Consider the following 27,827-nt stretch of genomic DNA (forward strand, 5'->3'; position numbering starts at 1 on the left):
TAGTTGTAATAGGGTTTTATACATATATATTTTTTATATGTATACTTATACCCACACAATCAAGTACCTGTGTACTTGTATTAGGAAAGTTATGTAGAAAAAAAGATCTTATTAACCTTTTATCTGTGTTTTCTTACACATCTGTTATGAATTGTAAGTTGTTTTTAAGAGCCAATTAAATATATAAAGAAGAAACCATGCTTAGGATCAGAATTTAGGTAAATTTGCATTATGAAGCAATCAGCTTGCTTTTCATGCTGGTAATTCAAAAGGCGCGGAGGACATTGTTTCTCTGCTGTGGGGAATGCTAGCCACAAGTTCTGAGTATAATTCACGTCTCAGCCCAGTGCTGAGGAAGTACATTATCAGCGCTAACTCTAGCTCTTCAAAGGAAATATTTAACCCAAAAATACTAGTTAAGCATATGGGATAATCCTGATTTAGGGTGTTTGTCATGAGCTTTCCCCTCTACTGTATTCACATTAGGATATAGAGAATGTATGAAAAAAGATATTCCACAGGTTGTTCAATGTCCTATGCAGGATTAAATTCAGAACCAAGCCCAAAGTCACGCCATCACGCTAAAGAAAATTATTTTATTTAGCTCACAGCCCAACCTCACCTTTGAAATTAAAGAAACCAGTGAAGAACTACAGCTAAACAAAACCAAAACAGCTGGCATTTCTTCTATCTCCTAAAGCAGTTTCTGCTGATTTTATTTGTCATACGGTCTTTCATGTTCTGGAAACTATAGTCTTTTGTCTGTGTGCTGCTCCTTTGTATTTTTTGACTGCCTTAGTTTTACAATACCAGATAGTTTTAGGTATGTCCAATATCTTTCAGGATTATGAAGCTTTCTTTGTTTTGGAGGGAACTCTCTCTTAGTTTTGTGGTCTGTTTCCCTCATCCCACATCTTTTACACTGCCACACAAGAGGAGCAGACAGATGGTCTGATATTATGAGACTGCATTAACCAACAGATGGACTGACTGCTCAGAGCTGAGTCCCTATGCCAGCCACAACAGCATGCTCGATGTTTATTCCTTCCACCATTTTTTATTGATCATTCCAACATTTCTGGTTTATAATTCCACTCTTGGAGCAGCAGACGTGAGCCAATGACTAAAACCATCAAAATGCAACTGGAAGAGAAAGCATGAGATTTATATGACCATTTTAAGTTTATTTTAATTCCTTTCCCAAAAAAGATGCATAACATTTCACAAAATGTACGTTTGTATATTTTTTCCTCTCTTCTCTCTCACAATGAATGTGAGGAGGAGGGATTAATTTGAGATAGAGGAGAGATTAATGTGAGATCTAGATGTCAGTTCTAACATAATGGGCAAGTCTGGAAAAACAGAGCAATGACAGACAGAGGGTCTAGAAACACAGGGGGAAGCTAATACAGAGCAGGAGAAATGAAGCAAACAGGATCAAAAATGCAGAGAAAATAACACTACATATATAAACAGACTATCTTGAAAATCACTAGTGTAAGAAAACCAAACACCCATTAAGTCTATGGAGCACTCACCATAAAAGCCACACCTATTACATGAACATTGAAACTGCTGTCAGTGTACTAGTAGCATTATGCTATTAGTTCTGGAATTGAATATTAAAGAAATAACTAGATTTCCCCTGTTGTGGCAGGCCACGGTGGGTGCCATGAACCAGGGTGACATCTCAATCACGTCTGATAATCTCAAAGAACACATCGCTCTGTTCCACTGTTTCTAGCACATAGTTGTTTGTTATATGAAGTGTGAAGGAGAAAAAAACCAAAGCCTCCACCAGTTTGTATCAGATTTTCTGACAGATCAAGGCTGAGTTGATGGAGGAGTGACTATGTCTCGTCGCAGCTCAGCTGGACTCCTGACTAGCAGAGCAGATGTTTAACACTGAATTATGAGGAACCTGGCAAGTGTAAACCTTTTCAAGATCTCTTTGGCTGTCTGCGCCATGGTCCAGTCTTATAACTCGCCCAGGGACAGCATGGCACAGTGTGACAATTCAAATGAGGCTGTTTTGGTCAGACCCTTGAATCCAACAGAAAGAAGGGCAGTTCTGTTATTAGAATGGCTGGTAAGCAGTAACTACGTCTCATCTTCAGCAGGGAGCACAGGCTGAAGTAGTAGGTGTTTCCAAGGAGGATAAAATCCCATTGAGATATTGTCAATGTAACTTTACCACAATTAGGAAGATGATTTTCTGTTGGAAAGGGCCCACAGGAATGACTCTGGACTATTGGTCCTCGGGCATTGCCCACGGAATGCCAGGGTGATCAGGAGGCAGTGTCACATAGCTTGGCAGGTAACACATTTCCAAGCCACTAGTCAAAATGCAAGACTAACATTTTCATGCACACAGTTCCTGCCTGTACTGCATATAATATAGTTAACATGACTCAGCAAACTCCTTCAAGAATAGCAATATGATTTTCCCAGAAGAGATTCTTTACAAGCAAACAGCTCATGTTTATGGATTAAAACTGCTTTGAACTCTTAACAGCAATTTCTCTCTCAGCCACCTCTTCTGTGTTGCCTTGAGAACAAGCACTAATATTGGATTTTTGATAGTCACTTTCATGACCTGGCCAGCCTGAAGAAGCAGACCAGGAGGGGATTTAAATATTATTATTTCATCTGGAGACAGGACTTCACAATCTGGCATGAGAAACTGTTGTCATAATGAGCTGGCACCAAAAATCGACTTTTCTGATCTACGAATAAATATATAATCATAAGCATATGGCATAAAGATCCCTGCTTGTATGTGAATGTGGGTGATAAGAAGTGTAGATGTGTATTTATATTCTCTAGAACTGGTTTGTCAGCTGTATTATTCTCAAGAACACAACAGTAGATGAAATTATGGAACTTTGTGGTTCCATGAACACTGGGAATGTCTTCTTTATCAGCCCACACACAATATCATTCAGATGGTATCGAATTCTTGGTATTTCAGTCCCAATTGCTATCAAGCCTGAGAATGGCTTTACTAACATAATACAAAACAAAGAATTATCTTTGCATGCTGTGGGGAAAAAGCACAGAAGTGCGTGTCAATAATTTCTTCACATTCTTGAGGTCAATTTAACCAGAACTTTCTGATATAAAAGTTGGAGTCAGCAACTGTTGCTTATTTTTGAAAGGAAATTGTGGTGGATTTTAAAAAATAATACTTGATGCTTCAATATGTATTTTTACTCAGGCTACTGTGAATGACCCCTAGTTTTTCTTACTTCATACAAAAAAGGCCAGATGCATACCACCAGAATAACCTACAAAGACAACAGCAGTTACTCCTGTTTCGTATTTATACTTCTTAAACTGGATACTAGACAGTCTAAATCTGCTCAAAATTTCTAGAAATATTTGGACTGCTTAATCAGGAATTCATTGAAGTGTGGCATGATGCATGGAGTTCTTCTAAACATAATTTCTATGACATTTTTCAGGATTACTTTTTCAAAACTCAGTGTTGAAGATACTTGATTCAGAATGCTCCTTGGTGAGAGGTAATAGTGTGATCATTTACAGTGCCTTGCCTAGTGCTCGAGGCTGACATACTAAAATAAATTCAAGTTTTGTGAAGAATTTTTGAGCCTTGAAACTCATTACAAGCTGATGTAAAGCTTCTTTATCTCATTGTCAAAAAAAAAAAAATCAGCTTGCTTCATTTTTTCCATTCCAGAATTGCCTGCAACATCCTTTTGTTAACATGTCTCTGTGCAGTATTTGCATTCAACATGATCACCCACTTCTGAAGATATGCACTTAGTAGCTATGATTCTACTTCCAAAATCTTGATGCTGCCTTCCACTGTCAGACAGGAAGATGAGGAACTGATCTGATCTTGTCAGACGGTTATGTTGCACTTGAGTTCCCATTTTCAGTCACAGTGAATGGTTTGTTCACTTGTAGTTGCTGGAAAACAAATTTCCTTGGCATGTAGCAATGTTGATTCAGTGGCTGAGTCCTTTTCCAGGGTGATCTCAAAGGTGAAGCACTCTTCTCTGAGGAGGTGGCAGAAGGACAGAGGCTGATAGGTACTAAGACAGACACAAACGGTGACAGCAGAGAAGATAGGAAAAGAAGAGAAAAATCCTCGGGAGAGCTTCTTACCTGTCACCTTGAACAACTGAGGTTTCTTCAAGAGAAGGTGCTATCTACTTTGCACGAAGGAGGCATTTGAGGTTGTAAGTGGAGGTAAGACATGCCAAGTGACTGCCTGATGAATCTCCAGTTGAGAGAAGAGCAGTGGGACATCAGCATCAGCACAGAACAGAGTCACTCTCTCCTGAATAAATAACCCAAATCAACTGTTCTGCTTCTATTCATCTTCTACATGAAGATGTAAAATCCAGATACAGCTTACATTTGCAGGATGTTATTATTTCAGATGAAATTCAAAATCAAAGCAGACAGGACAGAATGTATTCAGACCTGTATAAACATTCTATGTGTGACTTACCTTCCCCTATATTAAATAGATTTTTAAAAAGCACAAAGCAGAGGTTCAGTGTACACCATAAAATAAGACATGAAGGTCAGACAGAGTTCCTTTCTAGGTAGGATCAGGACCCAAAGAAGAAGAAAGAATTGGCTATGCTTTCCACAGGAAATTTACCCAGTCTATGTGTCTCATTGGAAAACAGTTTCACAGGACAGCAAAACTCATCTCTCGTTGAGACTTAACTAACATTTCCAGTTCCCCATGTTTATTTCTCCTGCTGCATGCATTCACATAGTGGCACTTAGGTCGGGTCCCTAATGAAACTATTTTATTGGATGAAGTGGCTGGAATTCCTTTGTGCTGCTCTTCCGGGGTGCTCTCCCGCTGACCTCTGATCCCTTTCCTGGCTCTGGGCATCCATTGCTGGCATTGACATCAAACTGATAAGATTGACTTTCCCCTCCTCCTGCAACTTTAGTTTAAAGACCTCTTCACCAGCTTGGCAAGCCTGTAGCTGAAGATGCTGTTCCCCTCCTCTTGCCCTGTTGGACCAGAGGGATCCTATTTCTCTCAGCAGCACTTGTTCCTCAGACTCCTGTGCTTGGAGAAGCCAAAGCATTTCCTGTGACAGCAGCCACACAGTCAGGTGTTCCTTCCTCCTGTGACTTTTGTCCTTCCCCAGCAGGATCAAGAACACTCACTGGGCACACATACCCTTCACCCTTACCCAGAGCCTTGCAGTCACTCTGAATATGCCCAAGGCTGCTACTAGCAGTATCCCACATGCCAGATGAGACTAGGCAAGTCCTCTCTCTCCCCTATGAGGAAAGGCTGAGAGATCTGGGTCTGTTCAGCCTTGAGAAAAGAAGACTGAGAGGGGATTTTATCAATGTCTATAAATACCTTAAGTGTGGGAGACAGAGGGATTTGGCCAACCTCTTTTCAGGGGTTTGTGGGGACAGGACAAGGGGCAATGGCCACAAAATGGAGCACAGGAAGTTCCGCACCAACATGCGAAAGAACTTCTTCACGGTGAGGGTGACGGAGCACTGGAACAGGCTGCCCAGGGAGGTTGTGGGGTCTCGTTCTCTGGAGATATTCAAGGCCCGTCTGGATGCCTACCTGTGCAATTTGCTCTAGGGAGCCTGCTTTGGACCTGATGATCTCTTGAGGTCACTTCCAAGCCCTATAATTCTGTGATTCTGTGATTCTGTGATTCTCTGCAGCATCCCAGATCAGAGCCCTTGGCAAGCAGTAAAGCACCCAAGACAGCAAGTCAGGTTGACAGATTAACATCTGCATCCCCTAGAGGAGAGTCTCTGATAACCATCACCCTCATTTTCAGCTTTACCACAACCCTTTTAGTGCACCATGGCCATCAATGTACAGTCCCAAGTAGTCCCACACTGTCCTGAGCAGGGTTTCTGGGCCCCTTTGTGCCCCTGCTGCACTTAGTACTGTGGCAGTTGCTGTGTCTGTGTGCTGGGCTCTGGGAGCTGTGGTTCTGCCTACTGGCTCTACAGCTGGTCCCCAGGCAGCAGGCACAGGCAGCTGAGATGACTGGTCATGAGGAAAACATTATTAATTTTGCAGAATTCATCTTCCACCAGCCAACTTGCTGAGCTGACCCAGTGTGCAACCACTGAGTTATCAAGTGAACACATTGAAAACATGAAAGCTGGACTGCTCCTTCTAGCAGTAGCTCACCTATTAAATCAGTTTATCTGTTATGTGCAGTATCTTGGCTTATATGTCCTCTTGTTTGTCTCTTATGGTGGCTATCACTGGCCACAGTAGAAAATGTTCACATTCTTTTTTATTTATTAGCCATTACTGTTTAATTATTTTGTTGTTTATGTGCATTGTTTCTGTGAACACGAGTGTCACATCTTTGAGCACCACACCACCACACTGTAAAGAGACATTGACTAAAGAGCATTGACTCAAATCCAGAAGAGCCTTTATGTTCCTAACTTCAGAAGACACAGTCAAGGCAAAGTTTGGAAAGAGAGGCAATAGCTTTTATTAGGTCAGTCAGTGTCATGGGGAAAAGTAAGCAAGCTCTTGTACACGATTCCTTTCCCTAATTTGAAACAGAAGCTGTTTAGCTTACATAGCTAAATGTAAGTTGAGAGCAATTACTCTGAGCTTAGTTAAATTTGACTCAAAAGGTTCATCAGCTGGCTGGTATGTAGCAAAGTGTATGGGAGGAGGTGAAGCAGTTCCAACACAGCAGAAACTGCACTGCTGAGCTGTTTTACTCACTTCTCTTCTGGACGTGTTAACCTGGTATCTCCCACACAGACACACTGTGCACCTCTTCAGTTTCTTGGCATTTCTCAAGCACGCTACACTTGTGTCAACCGCACTAGTTGGGCAATAAGTAAAGCTTATATACAGGTGACGTACATCCACTAAACCTCACAAGCCAAAATAAAGAAATTCTAATATGGTCAGTGAGACCGCACTGACTTTCCCGACTTCTTGAAGCAACTGGCTCTGAGGGCTTTTTGAAGACATTTACATTGAAACTTACTTTTCTCTGCTACTCCTGGTAAACTGTATTAGATTACTTATTGAATAGTGTGCTATTGGAATTTTGGTGGTGGTGTACAAATATGTCTATGTTTCTGGCAGGCATTCTCAAAGCTTAGAAAACCTCCAAGCTCTTGGTTTCTTCAGTCAGTCTGAAATATTTAGAAGCCACTGTAAGGTGAATGAATGACAACTGCAGTTCATCCTTTGTATGAAATGGAGTTTTGAAGCTAATAGCCTTTGCACTGGTAGATGGGGAGGAAGCACTAGCAATCAGGCTGGAGAGAAACAGTAAGAAGAATCACCAGAACTTTGGAAGTGAAGTTAATATGGCTGGTTGTTTACAGTTCTGAATAAAACACACAATGGGTGGCATGTTTTATTTACCAAATAAATCTAGGTCTGGCTCACAGGTGAAAATAACATTTTTGCTATAATTACTTTATAAGCTCACATCAAACAATGCTAAGCATCAGAACCTAGTATTGAGGCCTCTTCTATCATTCCCAGAGCACCAAATCTCAAATCTGCATTTAATTTGGAAGCAAGCCAGAGACTGTTACAGTGTGTGTGAGGAGATTGATGCACTTTTCTTAGAAATGCCCAGTTTACCACTGTTCCTAAGCACTAATATTACAGGGGTGCTGGGAATGCTGTACACTGCAATATTATGCCCAGCACCATTCTGCACAATTCAAGCCCATTTTGCCTTTAATGCCCTGGAAAGATGCTGGAGGTGATCAGAGCAAATGATCATTGGAGAGACATGAGACTAAGGAGGGTGAGAGTAGGGATCATGTGGATGGCATAAATGGAGAAGAAAGAAGTCTTGCAAGGAAAGGGGTTGAAACAAGGGGATGGATTTCTTGCCAGGAAAGCCAAAGCACAGCCTTGAACTGCAGTCACTAACACAGCACTACCCTGGTCTGCAGATACCAGTAATGAGTATCTGTGAGAGCTGATACAGGGAATAAATAACCATCCGGGCAGATTTGTTGTGTATTACTCTTTCAAGGCTGGATTGAAACATTTATGAATTAGAACTAGTTAGTCAGGGCTTTATGTTGCTTTAGGTTTACATAATCTGATTCTTTCTGACTCAAGGCATTTCATCATTCTCTTGTCATAGAAACTTCTGGTTTTGAGAAAATGAGGTAAAATCCCTCTTTAATCCTCCTGTATCTTAGAACAAGACCCTTGCTGTCTCTCATTCCTATTTCTTTTCAGAAAAGTGTTGCCAGTTGCCCTGATACCAAATTGACTAACAGGTGTGAGAAAAACAGGTGCTTGCTGCTGATGGATGCAATATTACACAAAAAGTCACTGTGAAAAATTAAAAGGTTTATTTATGGCTATCTCTGTACCATTGTTTAAGAACTCAAAAGGTGGTATATGGTGGCAACAGCTAAAAGCATGTATTAATTAGATGCAATTATAATGGCAACTTCCCAGACAAAATGTGTGCTGGGGTCATCCTTGTCATTGACAGGACACTCAAATATTTGATAGAAGTGAGACTGTGTATCTGATTTGCTAAGCTCAACTACATGCATTATTACACATGTTCTTCCAGTGAGGAGAGAACATATTAATATAAGTGAATTCTGTAGTAGTCTCTATGGTTACAACTAGCATTTTCTAACATAAGTCATTGTCTTCAGATGCTTAATTTTCCATGTTTCAACAGCTTAGGCTGTGATTTTCCATCCCTGCTCATTGTTTCCAGGTGAATTCTCTAGCGATCAGGTTAACAAATGTACTGAAGAATTCTAGCAGATTCTCATGCTGAAACAGCTATTGGAAATCTGGCAGAGACATACTATTATCATCTATTACCATCCACTCAAATTTACCCCATGGCTTGCTGACTTTCAAGGACTCAATGGATCCTGCTAGAGGCTTTGTGCTGAAATTTCCAGATGTAACATCCACCATGAATGAATCAGTCTCACACAGCCACTACCAAAATGCTACCAGAACCACTTACCTGTGCACAGGCCCAAAGAGCTACAAAACATGAGGTTCAAACGGGGCACATCAACTCTTCCCTTCATCTGGGGTTTGAAAACACAGAAGGCAGCGCTTTTTTTTTTTTTTAATCTGCAGCTGCTCAACTGGGTGTAATATAAAGAACTGGCTCCACACCACTGGCATTCTGGCAGTTCTCAGATTAGTTGGAGCAGCAGAGATCTGTGCAGTGGATCCAAACACCCCAAGTCAGAGCAGTCATTCAGCAGGACATTCACTTCTGTGAAAGAGAGCTTCCAAGAATGGTGCCCAAGACTATGCTCTAATACATATTTTAAAGTCCAGACTGGAAACATTTTCTTTGAACAGTCTTGGAAAAAGGAGGTATCCAAGACTGTTCATCTCCCACCAACCCAATATACTCTAGGAGAATATTTGCTATCACCACCATGCATGCCCATCTAAAGCATGACATAGTGGGGGGAAAATGGACTCTGTGTCCTATGTTTTGGGTCGCAGGGGACAAGATGTTTTAGGTATACCCAAAGAGGTTCTCTGGCCAAGCTGGGATCCTAAGCAACAGCTTTGTCTTTCTCTGGCATCTTCACCTCCCTTCTGTTCTCCAGATTTTTATTCACCACCTGTTCTATTTCTCAGAGCTTGTGTAGTTGTTTACTAAATTTAATCTACTGGAATACCCAATTACTGATAAATATTCTTGATTTTGTAATTAATTTTTTTCAACTTTAACCTCACGAAAGTATTTACCAAATAAGTGACTTGTTGCTCCTCTTGTACTTTGCAGGTGTCCTGTGGCTGTCAGTAGTATCTGAGGTGTTATACATCATGCTGTTAATCGTTGGATTCAGCCTTATGTGCCTTGAGCTCTTTCATTCAAGCAGTGTAATAGATGGGCTCAAGTTAAATGCCTTTGCTGCTGTCTTCACTGTGCTTTCAGGTATGAATGTTCCCTTTTTTTCTTTTTTTTTTTTTTTCCCCTGTGAACATGGACAAATAAAAATTCTAAAACTTTGAAAGAATAAAAACTGGGAGCTACAAGACTCTTTTATCCTTGCTTAGCTATCACATTTCCACTGCAAGCTGGGAGCAAGGACAGTATTATAACGTCTCTTGCCAAGGAGAAGTAAAAAAACATAGTCCTGATTTCACAATGGCAATGCAGTAATTAGCATCTTCCACACCCCACACAGCCATTACTATACTCTCAGGTAATGGGAAATGAAAAGTATATAGTGTTGAAAATTACTTTTCCCATATTAATTCTAAGAGTATATGAGGGCTTGATGCTCCAAGCCAAAGAAAGAATTCCGTCTTTCTCTTTAGCAAAACTGAGAATAGAAAGGGTTGTAGTAATCACACTTAGAGCAAACCCAAGAATAATGTGGGGACATGTGCAACTTTCAGAGCAATGGTTCAGGCTATTTACATGCTGTCTGTACCTGGAGCCCTTCAGCATATGAACTTGAGGAATTCACTTCTCTAAAAGGAATTATCAAATCTAACCATGTAATTGAGGACCAATTCACTCTGTGCTGTCTAAAAACTCCGCTTCCCAGGATTTATACAAGCAACCATCCACAGATGGCTTTTTTGATCACTCCTGGATGGACTTCTCTGGCAGAAAGAACTTCTGCAACAAAAGAGGATTTTATCCTGCTGTATTTCAAGCTGAAAGACATTATAACATGCAGTGCACATTTCTGTGAAGGAGCCTCAGTCTTCAGAGATTGCCTCAAATTGTGAATTACAGTTAATGGTATAAAACTTAGCTCAGAAGTGGACCTGAAAGGACCAAAAAAAAAAATCTGGTAAAAACCACCAAAGCATAATTTTCAGATTTGGATGACATTTGGATTAAAAAAAAAAAAAAAAAAAAGTTCAGTTTTCAAACAATGTGGAATTATCAGAAAAAATATTTACAAGATGTTTCTCACTTTGCCATTAACTGAACTTTTAAAGTTTTGTGAGAATTACAAAGCTTTCTTTCCTACATGTCTTTCTATTTTTACTTATAAGTAGAATACCATTATGTTCCAAATATAAATTTTAAAATTTTGGGAGGAAAAGGATAGAAGCAAAAATAAAAATAAAAATTGATAACTGCTCACTGTTATTTCAAGTGACAGAGATACCAGAAGAAGGAAGAAAAGAAGACTGTTTTTTTTCTAAAATGAAAATTTTACATGAACTGAAAGGCTTTTGTTGTTTCCATTTTTCTCACTATTTTAAAAAGGAAAGGTTTTGGACAATCAGTTTGTTTAATCTAACTAAAATTCTTTAAAAATGTTGTCCCTCTGTACTAATAAGTCTATCGTGTAGTTTTAGTCCTTCTGCAGCATAAATCTTGAAAGCAGAAAGCTTTTGGCTTAGAATGTAGCTGAAAAAGGTGGTGATACTATTTTCATTTTTTTTTTCCTGGAGTCAGAGTATAAAGATGCAGGACTGGTTGGCTCCTCTCAAGTCTGTAGCTCAGCACATCTTGAGACTGCATAAATTCTACGCTACCTGAACAAGTACAGAAAGTCTATGCTGTCTGAGCACCAGTGCTAGCTCTTTTTATTTATCTGTGTTCCTGTGATATCAAGATGTTCAGCTATTTCAAAGTGTGTGGTGCAGTTGATATAATAGAAGGAAGGGATACCATCCAAAGGGACCTGGACAAGTTTGAGAAATGGGCCCATGTGGACGTAATGAGGTTCGACAAGCCTAAGTGCAGGGTGCTGCACCTGGGCTGGGGCAATCCCGGACATGAGTACAGACTGGGTGAAGAACTCATTGAGAGCAACCCTGCAGAGAAGGACTTGGGCTTTCTGATGGATGAAAAGCTCGACGTGAGTCGGCAGTGCGCGCTTGCAGCCCAGAAGGCAAACTGCATCCTGGGCTGCATCAACAGAGGAGTGGCCAGCAGGTCAAGGGAGGTGATTGTCATTGTATGATTCTATGATATTTAATCAATGAAAAACCAAGATCCCATTTATATGATTTTGGCTTCCCTTAATAAAAAACTATTATCTATAGCTTATATCTATTATCTATAGCTTATACATTGCGTAATGCCATTGACAGAAAAGGCAAGTGTCCACCCCCAACATCCCCACCCCAGTTAGGCAGAAAAAGCAATAAATGCCTCAGTTTCACTTTGGTGCCTGAATTTCAGCAGTCTCTGCTCATGACCTCCTACTCACCTGTGTCACTGGACTGGCATCCCAGCCTCCCACACAGTGGAAGGTCTGAACATTACTGAAATCCCCATTAAATCTTTGTACGATGGAACAGAACAGAACAGCCTTGCTGAAGTTAGTTCTGGCCTTGTCAAACCTCCCGATGGCTCCAAGTGACTATGACAAGCCTCAGGGTAGTCTGTAATACTTTTGTCAAGGTTGAAAAGTTAGTGACAGAAGATATATGAATAGCAAGACACAAATTTTAACATCAATGCATAACCACCAGCTGGAGAAAAATCCACTGACTTAAAAAGTATAACAAACTCCCAACAAATTCTGGAAATGAAATACAGCCAGAAACAAGCCAGGTGCGTGCCAGCTTGCTGAGCTCCCACTAGGCCACCCACCCTGCTGAAATCTCAGTTCTGCCGATGTGAGCTGCTCCTTCCACCTCCTGACTTTCTACTGTGTCACACTGACATGGAGCAGCTGAGCAATTCACTGTGGTTTCTTGTAATAAAATATCTTCTTTCAGCCCCTGCAGTTGTTTGCATTAAATATGACATTTGTCTTGCTTAACATACCTACAACGATGTCCTGCTTAATATACCTTCAACACAAACATGGCATTCCCCCAGCTTCCCTCCCCCAGAACAGCCCTGAATCACCCACGTGTAGTGAGACTAATGAGGTTCTTTAGATTCTGGAAGAAAACAGGAGTCAAGTTAAGAAGAGCCAAAATTTGGGTCTAGGCAGAGAAAATCAGAATACTCCACATGGAGAAAAGGCACCTGTGGGGAAAAAAAAAAAAAAAAAAAAAAGATGATCAGAGACATCGATAAATGGTGACTTCAGTTAAGGACAAAGTGTAATGTACCCTGTTGTGGCAGAACACCGGTATTTTGAAGTGCCTTCAACTGTTGTTGCAGCACAGAGGGATTTTTAACATCTGTAGGCCCAAGGTCTGTTTGGGAAATGGATGACCCTGCTCTACTTTTAGCTAACTGCCTGGACCCATGCTTTTTGTGAGCTCAGCTGCACCGTGTAGTTACTAAAGCAGACATATCCCTGCCTACTGTATCTAGAAAATTCCCCAAGCATCAGAGTTGCCACTTGCTACCACTTCTTGAAAACAGAGTTTTGCTTTTCCTCAGAGAGATGTCTAAGTGTAAAAATACAGGCAGTTTTTTCTGCTTAAGCTGAAGAACCGTGATGGTCAGCTAAGTGGCAGAGCCAACTCAGGTTACCATGTCATCTAACTGCAGCTAACACATGGCCTAATATTCATTCAGTTGTACTTATCTCAGAAAAAATATAAAGGTGTCATAAAGCAAGCATTATCAACATTGTACCATTAAAAGTATTCCTGTGATAGAATCTCACCACACATTACCAGGAATATCAAGCTATTAACTTAAAATTTTTGTGTAACATCCAACTGTTTTCCGAGTGTACAGATTTATAAATCTTAACAATCATTCAGCTAAAATAATGTTCTATTTGGAGCTGACGCTTTCAGCCTAGCTTTGCCTACTGAAACATCTCTCCTTATTCTGTTACCTGAGGCCTGTCTGAGATGGGCTAAGTGACATATCTTGTGGGTGGTATACCCTTGTTTTGCAGCAGCATGGTTAGAGGCAATGCTAATTGTGCAAAATTTTCTTCAACGGTTTTCTTTCTTTAACTCTCCTCTTAATTGAGAATTCAGTATGATGTAAAATAATGAGCTCTCAGTCACACCTTTCCTCTGCAAACACCTCCACATTAGAATAGGAGGCATAAAAGACCCATAAAACTACAGCAGAGACTTTAGCAGAGCTTTCAGAGTGCCTAGTGTTATTAAAAGATTTTTTTAAATAGCACAAAATTTCATGTTACAATCCTTACTTCTCAGGTCTCTTGGGGATGGTGGCACACATGATGTATACTCAAGTTTTCCAAGTGACAGTCAGCCTTGGGCCAGAGGACTGGAGACCTCATTCATGGGACTATGGATGGTCCTTCTGGTAAGTGTCACCGCTAGTTAATATCTTTTCATTTTTGAGTTGTTCCATCAGTCTGTTGGGAGATTGTACGAATCACCTCAAATTTCCAGGAACAAGCATGTGAATTTCCAGCTGCCAAAACGCTAGGAGCAAAAAACAACATAGCCATGCAATCACTGAAGTGTTAGAGGACAGTTATCGATAATTGTACAGCAGCAGCTGTGCGTATCAGCAGGTACATAGCATTTGTAAATAGACGGATACCACAATTACCAACACAAATTGAGCACTGTCATTAAAGTTCAATTTAGGTACATAATTGCCATGGCATTTCAGGGAGCATTAGGATTTTTTGTTGTTATTTTTGGTTTTGTTTTTAATTAATGTCTCAGATGAACCTTACTTTGTAATTTTTAACACAACTGCAGAGAAATTCATAGTGCTCCTGGCACTGTGAGCCTCTCCTGTGAATCGTGGTGAGAAGGCCTGGGAGAATAGAAAGGACATTCTGGAGAATTTTAATTTTTCTTTTTTAACTTTCCCAGTTATCTTTGAAAACTGAATAAAGATAATTTGGTCAAGATGCATCAGCTGTGTTATATTGTTTGCAAGTTTATAAGCTTGACAAGAATAGCAGAATGAGGAGAATAGAAATAAAAGCATTGCAAACAACATTCTTATTCCTCTAGAAGCATCAGCCTCTTTGTATGGCTTGGGAAAACACTTCAGTTTTTTCATTTATGAATATATTGTACTATTTTATTTCCATTTCAAAGCAAATACAGCAATCTTGGCAAACACCAGAAAATGAATACAAGTACTTCTTATGCACAACACTGCAGGGAGTTGTTAATCTCTCCTTTACTCTTCTGTATACTGTGTTTCATGGAAGGAGTTATTAACATTTTAGTAACGTATTGCAATATATAAATAACATTATTTTTAACATACACCTTATTGTGTGGATTACTAATAAATATTTATTATTGCATACAAGGATGAGCTTATAAATATATTTATATATTTATATACATATAATATTAATATAAATATTTATAACATGTAACAATAATAATTGTATATTAATACAATCAAATAGTAATGCTTGCTATCTATTTGTCTTTAGTAATCTATTTTATAATTTACTGCAAAACTCAAAATTAATAATGTTGTTAAATGTCTTGCATGGTAAATCAGTCATTAGATTATTCACCCTTCATCTTCTGCAAGACAAGAGCTGCCTGTCACAGAACAGGCCCGTTTGGCACATGAGCCCATCCCAGACCCATGCACACTGCATATGTGCTAAGAGCCCAGAGTCCCACCCTGAGGTGACAGCACTTCATACTCTTTGCAGAAGTGCAAGTACTGGAAGTCTCTCCCTCCCAGTACCTTACAAGGCAACATATTTGTCAATGCAAGATGCTGGGCAAGGCACAAACATGAATTCAGTCACAGCTTCCCTGAGGGAGATGTGAACATCAGCAGCATTTTCAGCCTGCAGTGTGGATCAGCAGCCTGAGACAGGACAGAGGATTCCTCATGCTGTGCCAGTTTGAAACTCAAACACAGCCAAAGCAAGGCTTCTTCCCTTCAGCGACACCCAAACCATTACTGCTGTGCAGGCCAGCGCATCACAGCTACTCCTGGCACTGCCCAGCCCTGAACACCCACTTGAAGAAGAGTTAAAAACAAGTGCCCACACAATCTGGTGGGTTTGGAAACTGCACATGCAGGAATTTCTTTCTACTCTGTCTGGCTCCAATCGATGGCCAGAAGCACGAGATTTAAATATCCTTGAATCAGTAGTGCAAACATCAGTGTTATTTACAGCTTCTGGTAAAAAGTATCACAGCAGCATCCCTCTAGACCACCTACCAGAGCACAGAGAATTGCAACACCGCTGAGGGGTGCCAGGCAACAGCCTCCCCAAGAGCCAAAGGTCATGAATAGAGCTAGAGACTGTCATTCGTTTCAAATATGACAATGGGAAAAATGGTTTTCTGTGACTACAGTTCCTCTCTATTGGATAGGAATGATAATTATACCTCTCCTCAAAATAAGCAATAGCTGCTTGTGATCTGCTCAGAAGTCCCAGGGTTCAAAATGCACCCCTCAGTCCATGCTATCTGACCCCCTTTCCAGGCCTCTGGCAAAACCTGGAGGTTGGTCCATGCTCTGGCACACATCAGGAATGGGATGATGGATTCTCTAGGCAGCGAGTTTCAGCATTTCCAAGGATCAATGGGAGTTCAGGCTTGGCTGCTCCAGAAAGAAAACAAATGCACAAGCCTGAGCTGTTTGAGCCACAGACCTGAGCTGAGTTACCAGAGGCAGTGCAGGTACAGTCCTACCACACCTCGGCACAGCTGGCATGGAGGGCCATTATTTTTAAAGAGGTCTTCACTAGAGTATGATGTAACTCAGTGCTCTTTACACTTAAAAAAATGAATGACATTTAACCAGGGTCCATAAAAAGTAAATCATATCAATCATAATTGCCTCATTATTATGATTTGCCAAATGCCAGACCTGAGGTCACACCAAGAGTCTTTCTGCGTTTCCTTCTTTGAACCTTTCAACATTTCTGAGTTAATGATTAGAAATGATCAGAAACATTCAAGAGAAAATGTTCTCCGTGTGTTATTCCCCAGGCACTAAGTGGGCACAGTGAAGCATGTGGTTTCAGCTGGCTTCTTCTTTGATATAGATCTGGAGACCAGCTGGAAATGTCTGGGGCTGTTGGAGCTTTTCCATGCACTCTGTGCATGAAGTGACTTGCCAGGCTTCCCTGTGCCTGGACACTTACACATAGCACAAGTTTCCTTTCCACATCTCCACCCAACCATGGGAAGCCTAAGGGAACTTCATCCCCCCAAGGGTTCACTACACTTCCTTCTCATTTGATTGCATCTGGCAAACAGGTTCAAAACTGGTTAGGAAAGGGCTGCTTCCACACACTTCATTACCATGGGAGTCTGTAAAAGGACTGTTGTTATGCACTGAGTTTTGAAATCATTGAAATAAGCCATTTCTGTTTACTTGAACCATTTTTTTCCCAGGTTTTTCAGTTCATGAATATGTGCTGTCTAATTTGACATGAAGGACTGTTTCCCTGTCTGCAGAACATTTGCAGTTTGCGAAACAGTTCAGGGGAAAACAGTTCATGCTGAGAGCTCGGTTTATAATGCTTATTTATGAGATAATGCTACTGTGGTTGTATTTTTTCTATTCTGCATAATTTATATCAACATTAAAATTGGTTATAGAAAGGATGAAAGAAAGGAGCAGGTAAAGTGTGTAGCTGACAGGTGATTAAGTTAATCCAAGTTAGTTAAGGAGCCAATTTGAAATAGATGCAGCTGGAGCTGATGGGCTGAATGTGGTGGGAGGGGAGCCTGAACAAGGATAAGTCCTTCAAACAGTAGGGGGGAAAACAGTGCCTTGTTTGTGCTCCACACTTGTGTTGAAAAAAACCCTGAATTCCTTGGGCCTGGGAGTCCCCCAAGCCACATCTGAACATAGGATCAGTGAGGCAAAGGCTGGAGGCAGAAGGCACACAGGAGGGAAACCTAATCCACAAGCAGTGAGCGGAACAGCTCCCAGCTGAATTCTGCTTGCCAGGAGACCCAGACTAACACCGCTGTTCCAGTCTGGCACTGGGACAGTCACTTTTTTACTTCCACCTTCCTTCTCCCTGTCTCCCCATGCTCCTGGCTGTCACTTGCAGGTGTCCTGCCACTGGCTGACTGAGGTTGGCTAGCACCGCTTGCTTGCTTGGGGCACTGCCCTCAGGTTGGATGTCTCCACAAAATGGAAGTGCTGTCTTCTAATCTGGTCAGGCTTTCAGAGATTGGATATAAGCCAGGGATGCTAGAAATGTCCATGAACTGGGATAAATGGAAATACAGTAGTCTGAGAAAGGCAAAATGAAATAGAAACCATTCATGAAGTAGCACTGGAGCCAGTCTCCCATAGATGCTGGAGACCTTCTAGGGGCCCAAAAGACATGCTCTCTGGGGTATTACACTTCTCTGCACAACTCCTTCCAGGTGTTCATTACTGCTCTATACATTTTAGCACTTGTCTGCTAGGCTCTGAAACATTTCAAAAGGAAAGCTAGACATGTCAGACTCTTCTGTCAGTGCCCCAAGTGCTAACGTTAGGACTCATCCATGGGATTAAAGCTGTGCCCAGCACAGCATCTGCCTGCATGTCTGAGCATGTGCCATAAGTCATTAGAGGTAAGATGAGGACGATGGGTTTGTCACTGCTGACTTACCTGCCTAGTCACATCCTGTGTATGTGTGTCTCTTGGCTTCAGAAATATGACATGAGCTACTGTCTTAACCCAGCTCTGTTTGCTGGTTTCTCTCTCCACAGTCTGGCATGGGGTTCTTTCACCTGCTGCATGGCGGCCTCCGTTACTACCTTGAACTCTTACACTAAGACTGTCATTGAGTTCAGACACAAGCGCAAAATCTTTGAGCAGGGCTTTCGAGAAGAACAGAACTTCCTAGACCAGGAAGCCATCAAGTACTTCAGAGAAAGGTCAGTGCAGACAGTCTCTCGGTCAGTGGAGGTTTTCATGGACTCTGCAAGTCTCAGAAAACCCAGGCTCTCGCCCATTTCAGCACATGTGGGCAAAGTCTCTGAGATACGCAGAGAAGATGTGTGTTAAAGAGAAACACAAAAGATCCTGCTTGATCTGTTTTTACTTAAATTTTGTGATGTCCCAGTGCCTGCCTTTTCATATGTGCTCATTAAAACACAAGACTAATAAGTCCTTACAGAATGCATTTGATTCATAGGAATACGTAAGAAGCTATGTTACAAATGCAATCAGATTTTCCCTGCCTGAAAAAGGTAAAGTTGTGGGGGTATAACAACTGTTACAGCCATCCTTTCTCAGAGCATGTCATAGGCACCTCCCTAAAGTTTTAGTAGTTGCTGAGACATTTTCCAGCCACGACCAGGCTACCTTTGAGTTGCCATCTTCCATATTCACATGCTACAACCCATCCTGGGCTCTTCCTGAGCTCATCCACACAAAAATAGTGCACATATCATATTGCGGTGCCATGCTCCTTTGCAAAAACACCCACACTGCCACCCACGCTGCTCCAAGGGTCTTAGGTTCACATCAAGTTCCATTTGAGCTCTGAAGGCCCAGAAACACTCCTTTACACTGTCTACAAACACAGCCTGCAGGTGCCTTGGCCCATCTGTCCCACTGCTGGCCCCACGCTGTGTGACCATCACCAGGCAGGGCCCACCACGCAAGGCACAGGCCTGTGGCTGTGGCTCTGCACAGCCAACTGCTCGGTGGCCAGTTGGCCCTCATCATGAGATACAGGGTCCATATTCAGCTCCTTCCTTGGCCTGAGAGTGCACTTACCAGTATGACAAGAACAGGACAACCAGGAAAACCTCTAACAGGCATTTTCCACTTCTTACAAAATATTTCCTGACCCTCAGAGAAAAGCTATCACTCTCTTCTGCCACCCAGACCCTACATGTTCTTGCTGCATGCCCAGCACCCCCTATAGTGCTACCTCCTCCTCTGTATGGATAGGGGTACAGGGGTAGAGGTACAAACACTGTCAACACACAGTTATGGTATATGCACTGGTCTTCCCCCTCACATATATTGCTCACCTCCCACGCATTCTTTGGCCTCCTGCGTAGTCCTATATTTGGTCCATGATACACTAATCCTGCCTTCCCTTCCCATCCCCTTCCCCTGCACTTACACACAAAAATCATTGCCCATAAACTTAAACACTTAACAGCACCAATCTCCACCTTTCTACTCGCTCATCATAACCATCTGCAATGTATCAGTTATACCAGTTATTCTCCTTTCTCTAGAACACACACCTTGCGCTTGTCACCAGTGGGGTTTACAATGTGCCTGAGGAGACAGCCCACATGAGCTACTGGAGCAATTACGCTTGCTGGCAGCAGAGATGGGATGCAGATCAGCCACTCTGGAAGGTGCTGACACATCATATAATAGAAATTAGTTTATTGCATATGGAATAATTATTCAATAAAAAGCACAGAAAAGGCCTTGGACTTTGCAGGGTCCTTCTGAAGGGCACTATGGGTTAATGACTAGGATATAGGCATGCCTTGTCAAAAAGTATGCTAATTTATTCTGAGTTCTGCTAGTCATAGCTCTGTACTCTTTTTGTTAGCCCGTGTGGCTGCACTTGTGCACTTGCTGCCCTCCTTCTTTCACAAGAAGCTTTGCTTAACATTGCAGAATGTGAAGAACGCAAAAACATTGACCTCAGACAACAAGGAATGTCTAATAGACTCTTTAGGTATGCCTTCATGCAACAAGGAGCTGATAAGTGCAGAGAATCCTCACCAAAAGCTGATTGTTAGAAGCAATGTAAAGATATTTTGGCTGCAGAAAACATAGGGAGGATTCATTCCCATTCTTCTGACTGACGTAGCAGTTTCTCAGTGGTGGAAGAGAGTGGCTGGGGAGCTTTGAGGAGACAGGAAATTTAGCATGATCAGACATTTCGGTAGGAAATTGAGGAGTCCTCCTGAGCAGGAAAAACTAGAGACCTTACTGCTTATAACTTTGCTTTGGTTAGCCAACCTTAACTAATAGGCTCTGCTGTTACAATTGCTTCTCTGCCAAATTGCAGATTTTCTCTCTACATTTCATACGATATGGAAGGATCAAAGAAATGATTCAATCAACCATGACTTTCCTAATTTTGCTTTTAGAGACAACAGTGAGTTTTAAAAAAATTTTTGTGTTTCAAAAAAAAAGCACAGACAGTGAAGGGGAAGTGGTCCCTGTGTGTCTCGGGGAAATACAAAGTGAGAGGGAAACAGCTGAATTATTGAACTGAGAATTGCAGATGTGAGACCAGCAGAACTGTAAGCAACAGAATATGTTGCATCATATTGGGAAATGCTAAGGAAACTTTATAAGATATCACTGCTGCCCTTTCTGGAACAGTAAACAGGAAAAAAAAATAACTGCATAGAGGACTGTAACCCTCTTTATCCCACATCTGTGTTGTGTGGTTTGATTTTGATTCTTCATGCACGCTCCATACTACACAGACTCGCCATTTTTATGTAGAAGTAAAACAATATCACATACCACTTTCCAATCAAATTCATGTTGAAGCTGTAATCTCAGAGACCTTCACACCGACATACTAGATAAACAGGTCAATGACTGAGCTTGGCCCACCAAGCATGACAAGTTGAATCCAGCACCAAAGGCTTGTTCACGTCTCTTGGGAGGAAGGCTTCATCTTAGCCATGCAACTAACAGCGTATTTAACACATGTACACCCAAGACAAAAAGACACTTTGGCCAGTATAAATCCATGTGTTTTTTAATTCTCTTTATATATATATATCACTCAAAACAAGTGCCGTACTGGGCAACATGCGTATGGAACAGCCTTCATACTGGAGAGAGATGACCCATGTTTAATATTGTTGTCTCTACCATTTGCTCTATGACAGGGCTGTACATTTTATTCTGTCCTTCCAGCTTCCTTGCTCCTTTTGAGTTTGTGTGAACAATTCACTAGTTGGCCATATCCCCCAGTCTCTTTTACACACACCTGGCAAACACAGCCCAAACACGTGGCATCCCCAGACCATGTGCTGCCACAGCAGACAAAGAGAGGTCCCACAATGGGCCCCTGAAATGAAACTACTCTTCAGAAAGGTAGCCAAAAATACACATTTGCATGGCACGTATCCTCTTCCCATCCATGGGATGGAGACATGTGCCCCCAAACAGCACATGTGGCCCTCAGAGTGACTATCACAGACCTAGCACCTCTCAGACCTCTCATGCAGAGCACATCTCTGCCACATCCCTGTTCATCCTGCAGCATGACACTCCACAGACCTCCCGGCAAACACATTTAGGCTACCAATGTCTTACATTTCTGGACTGATAATTACAGCATTCTTACAATGTTGTTGATGCTTGATCTTATATTCACTGTCAACTAATGTACTTCATGATTATGATTTTCTTATTTTTATTTTGCATTATTTTAATCGTCATATCTGAGTGTGTAACAAGAAGTCCTGAGGCAGCATTACCATGGGATCATTCTAGAGATCTAAAGCCGTGTGGCATTGCAGGCTTTTTTTTTTTTTTAAAGTTAGCATGCTTGTGGTCAGCATCACCTGGGTATGCTCCATGAATGCAGGGGTGCTGGGAACATTGATTAGTAGAACCATATTTCTAGATTCTTTGCATCACCAGGGAAGTGCCAACAGTTTCAGCAAGCACATGACTTGCTCTAGCTCTGATGTTCCTTTGCACAAATAGAAAATAGATTCCCCTTCCTTCCTGTGCATATATCCAGGGATACTTCACCTTCCCTCCTACTCCTACACTTCCATGTTCCTTTTCAAAATATTTAAATAAAACCATCCGGCCTTTCTTCCTTCCACTTGCTTTGTATATATTACTACCCTCTTCTTTGCATGTTTCTCTACCTCAGTACACATTCAGCATCCATGGTACACAGGCAAACAGCCTCTGTGTTGAAAAGACTTAGTGCAGTGGGCAGTTTCTAAGAGGAATATATTTTTTGGAGGAAGTTAAAGCTTTGACATCAGTCTCCACAGCTGCAGTTCATCATCTGGGAGACAGGGAAGAGGAAGAGTTAGCCCCATTTTGTCTGAAGTAAGTTTTTTGTTGGAACATAGGCCCTTGTTCCCAGAGAAGACATTTGTTTTATGAATAAAAAAAATACAAAAAGACAACAAAACACCTCTCCTGCAAGTACTTTGTCAAGCATAACATCACTGTATTTCATTTAATTTTAACCGCATGCATCTGCACTAGCTTTTCTTGAGGACTCCCTAAGACCCCAACTGAAGATTCACTAGCAATGTATTAGATGATGTTCCCTTGATGGCTCCTGTTTCAAGAAGTGTACACCATGTTCACAACCTGTGCAGGGGATGAGCCACATAGCCCCCAACCCATCGCTCCCCACCAGCTCACTCCATCCCCTCCTCACAGCATATGAGCCTCAGCCTGTCTGCATTACTGCTGCTTGTGAACACTAGTCTCCACACCATAGGAACTACGTCAGCTGTGCTGTACATGGGAAGGACCTTCAAAGCTGCAGAGAGGAGGATCTAGTGTGAGGGAATGTGGAGGCTTTGGATAAGAGTATGGAGAACTAAAGCTTAGGGTTCAGATAGGGGGGCTGAAAGGGCAGAAATCAAATTCAGGGGAGCTTTTCATGGAGAGGGACTAGTCAGTACCTAATCAAGGAATAAAAAGCTATTGAAATGATATGAGTAATCTTGAACTAGCCAGTGACCTCTTTTACTGTTGGCAAGAGGAGGAAGAGTAGCAGCTTTTGAAAAATGCATCCAGGCATGGTCAGGCTGTGTGAGGCCAGGAGTGCTGCATCCCATTGGACCTGTAGCCACTGCAGATGGAGTAAGGAGGTCAGCCCACCCTGGCACCAATGGGAGAGGGAACCTCTCAGAGAGAGGTTCAAGAGATCAGCATGGCCCTGCCACCTGTCTGATACCCAGCCTTCTACTCCCTGTGAAGCAAATCTCACTTCATAGCAATTGTCAAGCCAGCATACAAATTTATCAAGCAAATCAGGAAAGTTCAACCTTCCTAAGTTTATTCATCCATCCAGTTTTTGCCAACTTTCAACTGTCCATCAAAACCCATTGTGGTACTGAGCTGTTTTCACAGCATCTTTCTTGCTGACTAAGCCCTTACTCTGTTCTGCAAACTGATGAAACATCAGGCAGATGTTACTGGTGAAATTCTAACTTGAAATGAGTATAAACTGACATTGATAACAGTGCAGACAAACTGTCTCTGCAGGGCTAGAAAATGTAGTTTTCAAATGCTGGGAGAAGTTTGAAACAGATGTCAGGACCAAAACTATTATTGCAGAAGTAATAAATCAGGACTGTTCCTGACCCTTTGAGAATCTGAACTTTTTAAGTCATTATTTTTAAGCACATTTTTTTTAGTTTTTGTGCATTTCTTTAATGTACCTTAATCAGACCTTTCTTTCTCTAACTTCATTGTACTCACATAAAAATGTCGTGCAGATCATATTGTCAAAAGATATGCCAGACTCTTGCTTTGATTTCTTCCTTGGTCACCTTTTATATTTGAACAGGTTTTAAGCTACTGACCTGCAGTACTTCCTCTTTACAGGGTCAATATCTTGTCATGGGCAACAATAAGAATTTCACATCTGACAATTCACCTTTGATTAGCACACAAGGATGAGTGTAACATTCTGCCTTGAATTTATTCTATACTTTATCCTGCACATCATTCTGCAACACAGGAGGGTCTATCTGCAGAGCTATTCCTTCTGGAAAATTACAAACTGGCATTTAAATGGTGTAGCACTAGCAACATATCCACTCCCAACACGCATGTACTGTACAATGCTGTTAGTCCCTGATGCTTAAATGCATCCTAAAAAGTGAAAGAATGGGAGAGACGCAGCCCTGAGCCCCTCATTTCTATTCCCTATGGCCTCTTTACATAAGTTTTCCCCTGAGAGGGGCAAGACCAATGGAACTGAGTCCTTCCTGAGACTGTTATGATCACCATAATGGGCCTGGCTGGCTATAGATGGAGGAGCCCAGGTATGTTGTTCTCTTATTTATTTTGACCCTTCCATTTCTGTACATTTGGGAGCAGCCTTGTTTTCTGTTAAAGGTGCTACTTCTATATTCTCTTTTCCAGGACTGAGGAGGAGAGGGCTGAGGCTGGGGATCTGAGGTTACAGTGCCTCCATAGCTGCTCCCCAAATAGTAAGTGATCATGGCTCTGAATACATCCGGCACACGATGGCTTGTACTGTCCCCACAACTGGTTTCTTGGAGTTAAGAATAAGGTTTGGAGTAGGAAGCACTGTAAACAGAGGTTTGTAAGTTTCCCAGACAGTGCTGCCCAAACAGTAATCAACTAGCATATGAAGAGTACAAAATTCTCCAGGATTCAATTTAGGCTGTACATATATCCTATAATTTTATGCTATCTCAAAAAGCTGTGATTTCATAGTAGTTTAAAAATATGCTATAATTTACACCTGTATAACTTTCATTATCACTACCATTTTTCATCTATATTTATCACCACTTTATGATGATGCATGCTATTGAGTATAAAAATGATTGAAAGCGGCTTTGATAGACAATAACATTTATATAATTAATGCCTTTTGTTTGCACTTCTATTAATCTTTATTCAGAAATTTGTTATGCTTTTATTCATCATTTGCAAAAAAAAAAAACTTGCTTTAAGCTATGGGAATCAATGGTTCAATGTATGGAGCAATATTGGAGGATGGCTCCTGTCCTACTCTTAATACTATACTTTTCCTTTACTCTCCAGGAAAGAGGTGTTGTGTCTCCATCAATTTCCTTGCAAAGAAAGCAGATGATTCTTCATTCAGCAGGAGGGAGGACGGGGAAAGTGACTTGCTTGACAGAGCTCTAGGACTAAGTCTGTGCTAATAAAAATTGGAAACCTCATAGCATTTTGCTGCTTCTGTCTTGCTGAGATGCACATCTCAGCCACATACTCATGGAAGCTTGGTGTCCACAACCCTAATGGTTAATGGTTCTGCTTCCTCATCAGACCAGCTGGAACAGCTCTCCAGGTGGTCTCCACGCAGACATGCTAGAGTTAGTGCTGCTCTCAGGCTTGCTTTGTCATCAGCTCAGTTGGTAACTCTTGCTCCTTGAAAATGTCATGGCAGTTGTAGAACTTTCCACAGGCAGATCCACATCCTTCATTTTCACAGGCCTGAAAAAATCTATTAGTATGAAATTGTTCTGGGTCATACTTCCCAAGAAAACTCCCTCCCTACCAAGCTAATGGCTAGTGCTCAAAACTTCAACTGGCACTTCATTCCCTGGAGGACTTGCCAGCTGGTCTCACTTAGAAATGCTCCAAGGTTGTTCTAATTTGAACGAAACAGTGTATCAAGAATATTCACTCATATTCAGATACCATTCTTTTTCCTGTCCTTCCACAATGACAAAATTGAATATCTGGATCTTGTTGAGAGTGAGGGTTTTTATTGAGTGCCACTGTAGAGCGAAATGCTAAAACATTTACATAAAAGATTAAAAGGACAAGGCTGAGCAATCATAGAAGACAAACACCCACTCTACAGGTGACTTTAGAGGAGAGAATAATAAAGGTTTGAGAACAACCCAGGAGAAATGTGAGATTGCAGGTAACACAGAGAGCTTCAGGACAGGACAGGACTCAAGGATCTCAAGTTCCTCTGCTAGGAGACTAAGCATCCATTTTGAAAAGTGGCCTTTAATTATAAATCTCTCAGAAGCTTGATTCTGGGAGTCTTGATCAGAGTAATGCAATAGCCAGTCTAGATAATTATACATTAAACCATGTAATGTCCATCACTAAACCATAATTTTCCTTTAACATGGAAACTTGCCTGAGCTGGGCTAAGAACAACATTGAGGAGCTCTAGCTATAAATTGACATCCTCTGCTCGATTCCTTCGCAAATGTATGGCGCTGGCACTTACACATCTAATAACTCCAGCCATATTTTGTTTGTACCAAAATTATCATTTCCACTGCAAATGTCTAAATACTCTCAGTAGCCTATTTGTTGTCTTTTTTGACCTTGCAGGTCTCAATTTTTTCTATCAGATGTGCAGGGCTGGGAGATCTCAATGCACTGGTTGGGCAGTTGCTATACAAAAATGATAGAAGAAGTTTCACATCAGGATATCTTTGTTGATATTGTTTTGCAGTTATTTGTGAGCAAGAAATGCTCACTATTATTACTTATACCTGATTTCAGACATCTGTATGTTCATACCACTTCCACTCTCTCCTCCAATCCTCTCCCACCACTAGGCATTAATATAATGAGCCTGCTGCTTTGATCAATGTTCTTGGGGTCCACAGGGCAGATGGGAGAGGTACAGAGAACAGATGTAGAACAAGGGATAAGAAAGAGGCAGGAGACACAGTGAACAAGGAGGAATGGATACGGTGGCAAAGCTAAAGAGGAGACAGGTAGCTCAGAAGGGCCAATAGCAGGAAATAGCATATTCTCCATTTTTTTGCTTATTGTCTGTGTCAAAAAGCCTTGGCTGCTATTTGAGGCAGATTAACCCAGGGTCCAGGACACCACCTTTTCTTGCAGAAAAATGAAAGACTATTCAAAATGCATCCATCATTAAAATAAGAAAGCCATTGTTTTTTCAGTGTGGGTGTTTTAGAGGGTCGCCTGACTGAGAGGAGGCCTTGAAAAAAATCCATTTTGTTCTCATATCATCACCTGCAGGCATTTCCCCAGGGTCCATCCCACAGTTCTTCCACCATCCTCCTACCCCTGGTTGTCTACAGTAAGATTTATGCAAACAGCCTCTCAGTGCTTCAATTTAAAGCATATTGTCATCTTTTTCTATTCAAGCAAGATCATCAGAAGCAATCTAGATTTAAAATATGATGAGAATGATTCATAAAAATGAAAATCTGCTGCTTTTTCTTGGTTCCAGGAGCCACAGAAGGAAGGTAGTGCTGGGTTTGCAAGAAACTTTCATCTATCTTCAAATTCAGTGCCACAGAAAGTATATTGCACAAGCTCAGCTGGAGAGGGCAAGGCACAGACGGTAGACAAGGTCACTCTAACAA

At 41.4% G+C, this 27,827-nt stretch overlaps 1 protein-coding gene across 1 annotated transcript in view; it reads left to right on the forward strand.

The window, feature by feature from the left end:
- Nucleotides 1-27,827, forward strand: part of GSG1L (GSG1 like) — a 61,685-nt gene that overhangs the window by 27,764 nt on the left and 6,094 nt on the right. The window contains exons 3-5 of the mRNA XM_050713903.1: nt 9,771-9,923; nt 14,045-14,156; nt 18,519-18,686. Coding sequence (XP_050569860.1) covers nt 9,771-9,923; nt 14,045-14,156; nt 18,519-18,686 — 433 coding nt within the window. The remainder of the gene's footprint in view (nt 1-9,770; nt 9,924-14,044; nt 14,157-18,518; nt 18,687-27,827) is intronic.

This window comes from Cygnus atratus, chromosome 15 (assembly GCF_013377495.2).
Source record: "Cygnus atratus isolate AKBS03 ecotype Queensland, Australia chromosome 15, CAtr_DNAZoo_HiC_assembly, whole genome shotgun sequence".
NCBI lineage: Eukaryota > Metazoa > Chordata > Aves > Anseriformes > Anatidae > Cygnus > Cygnus atratus.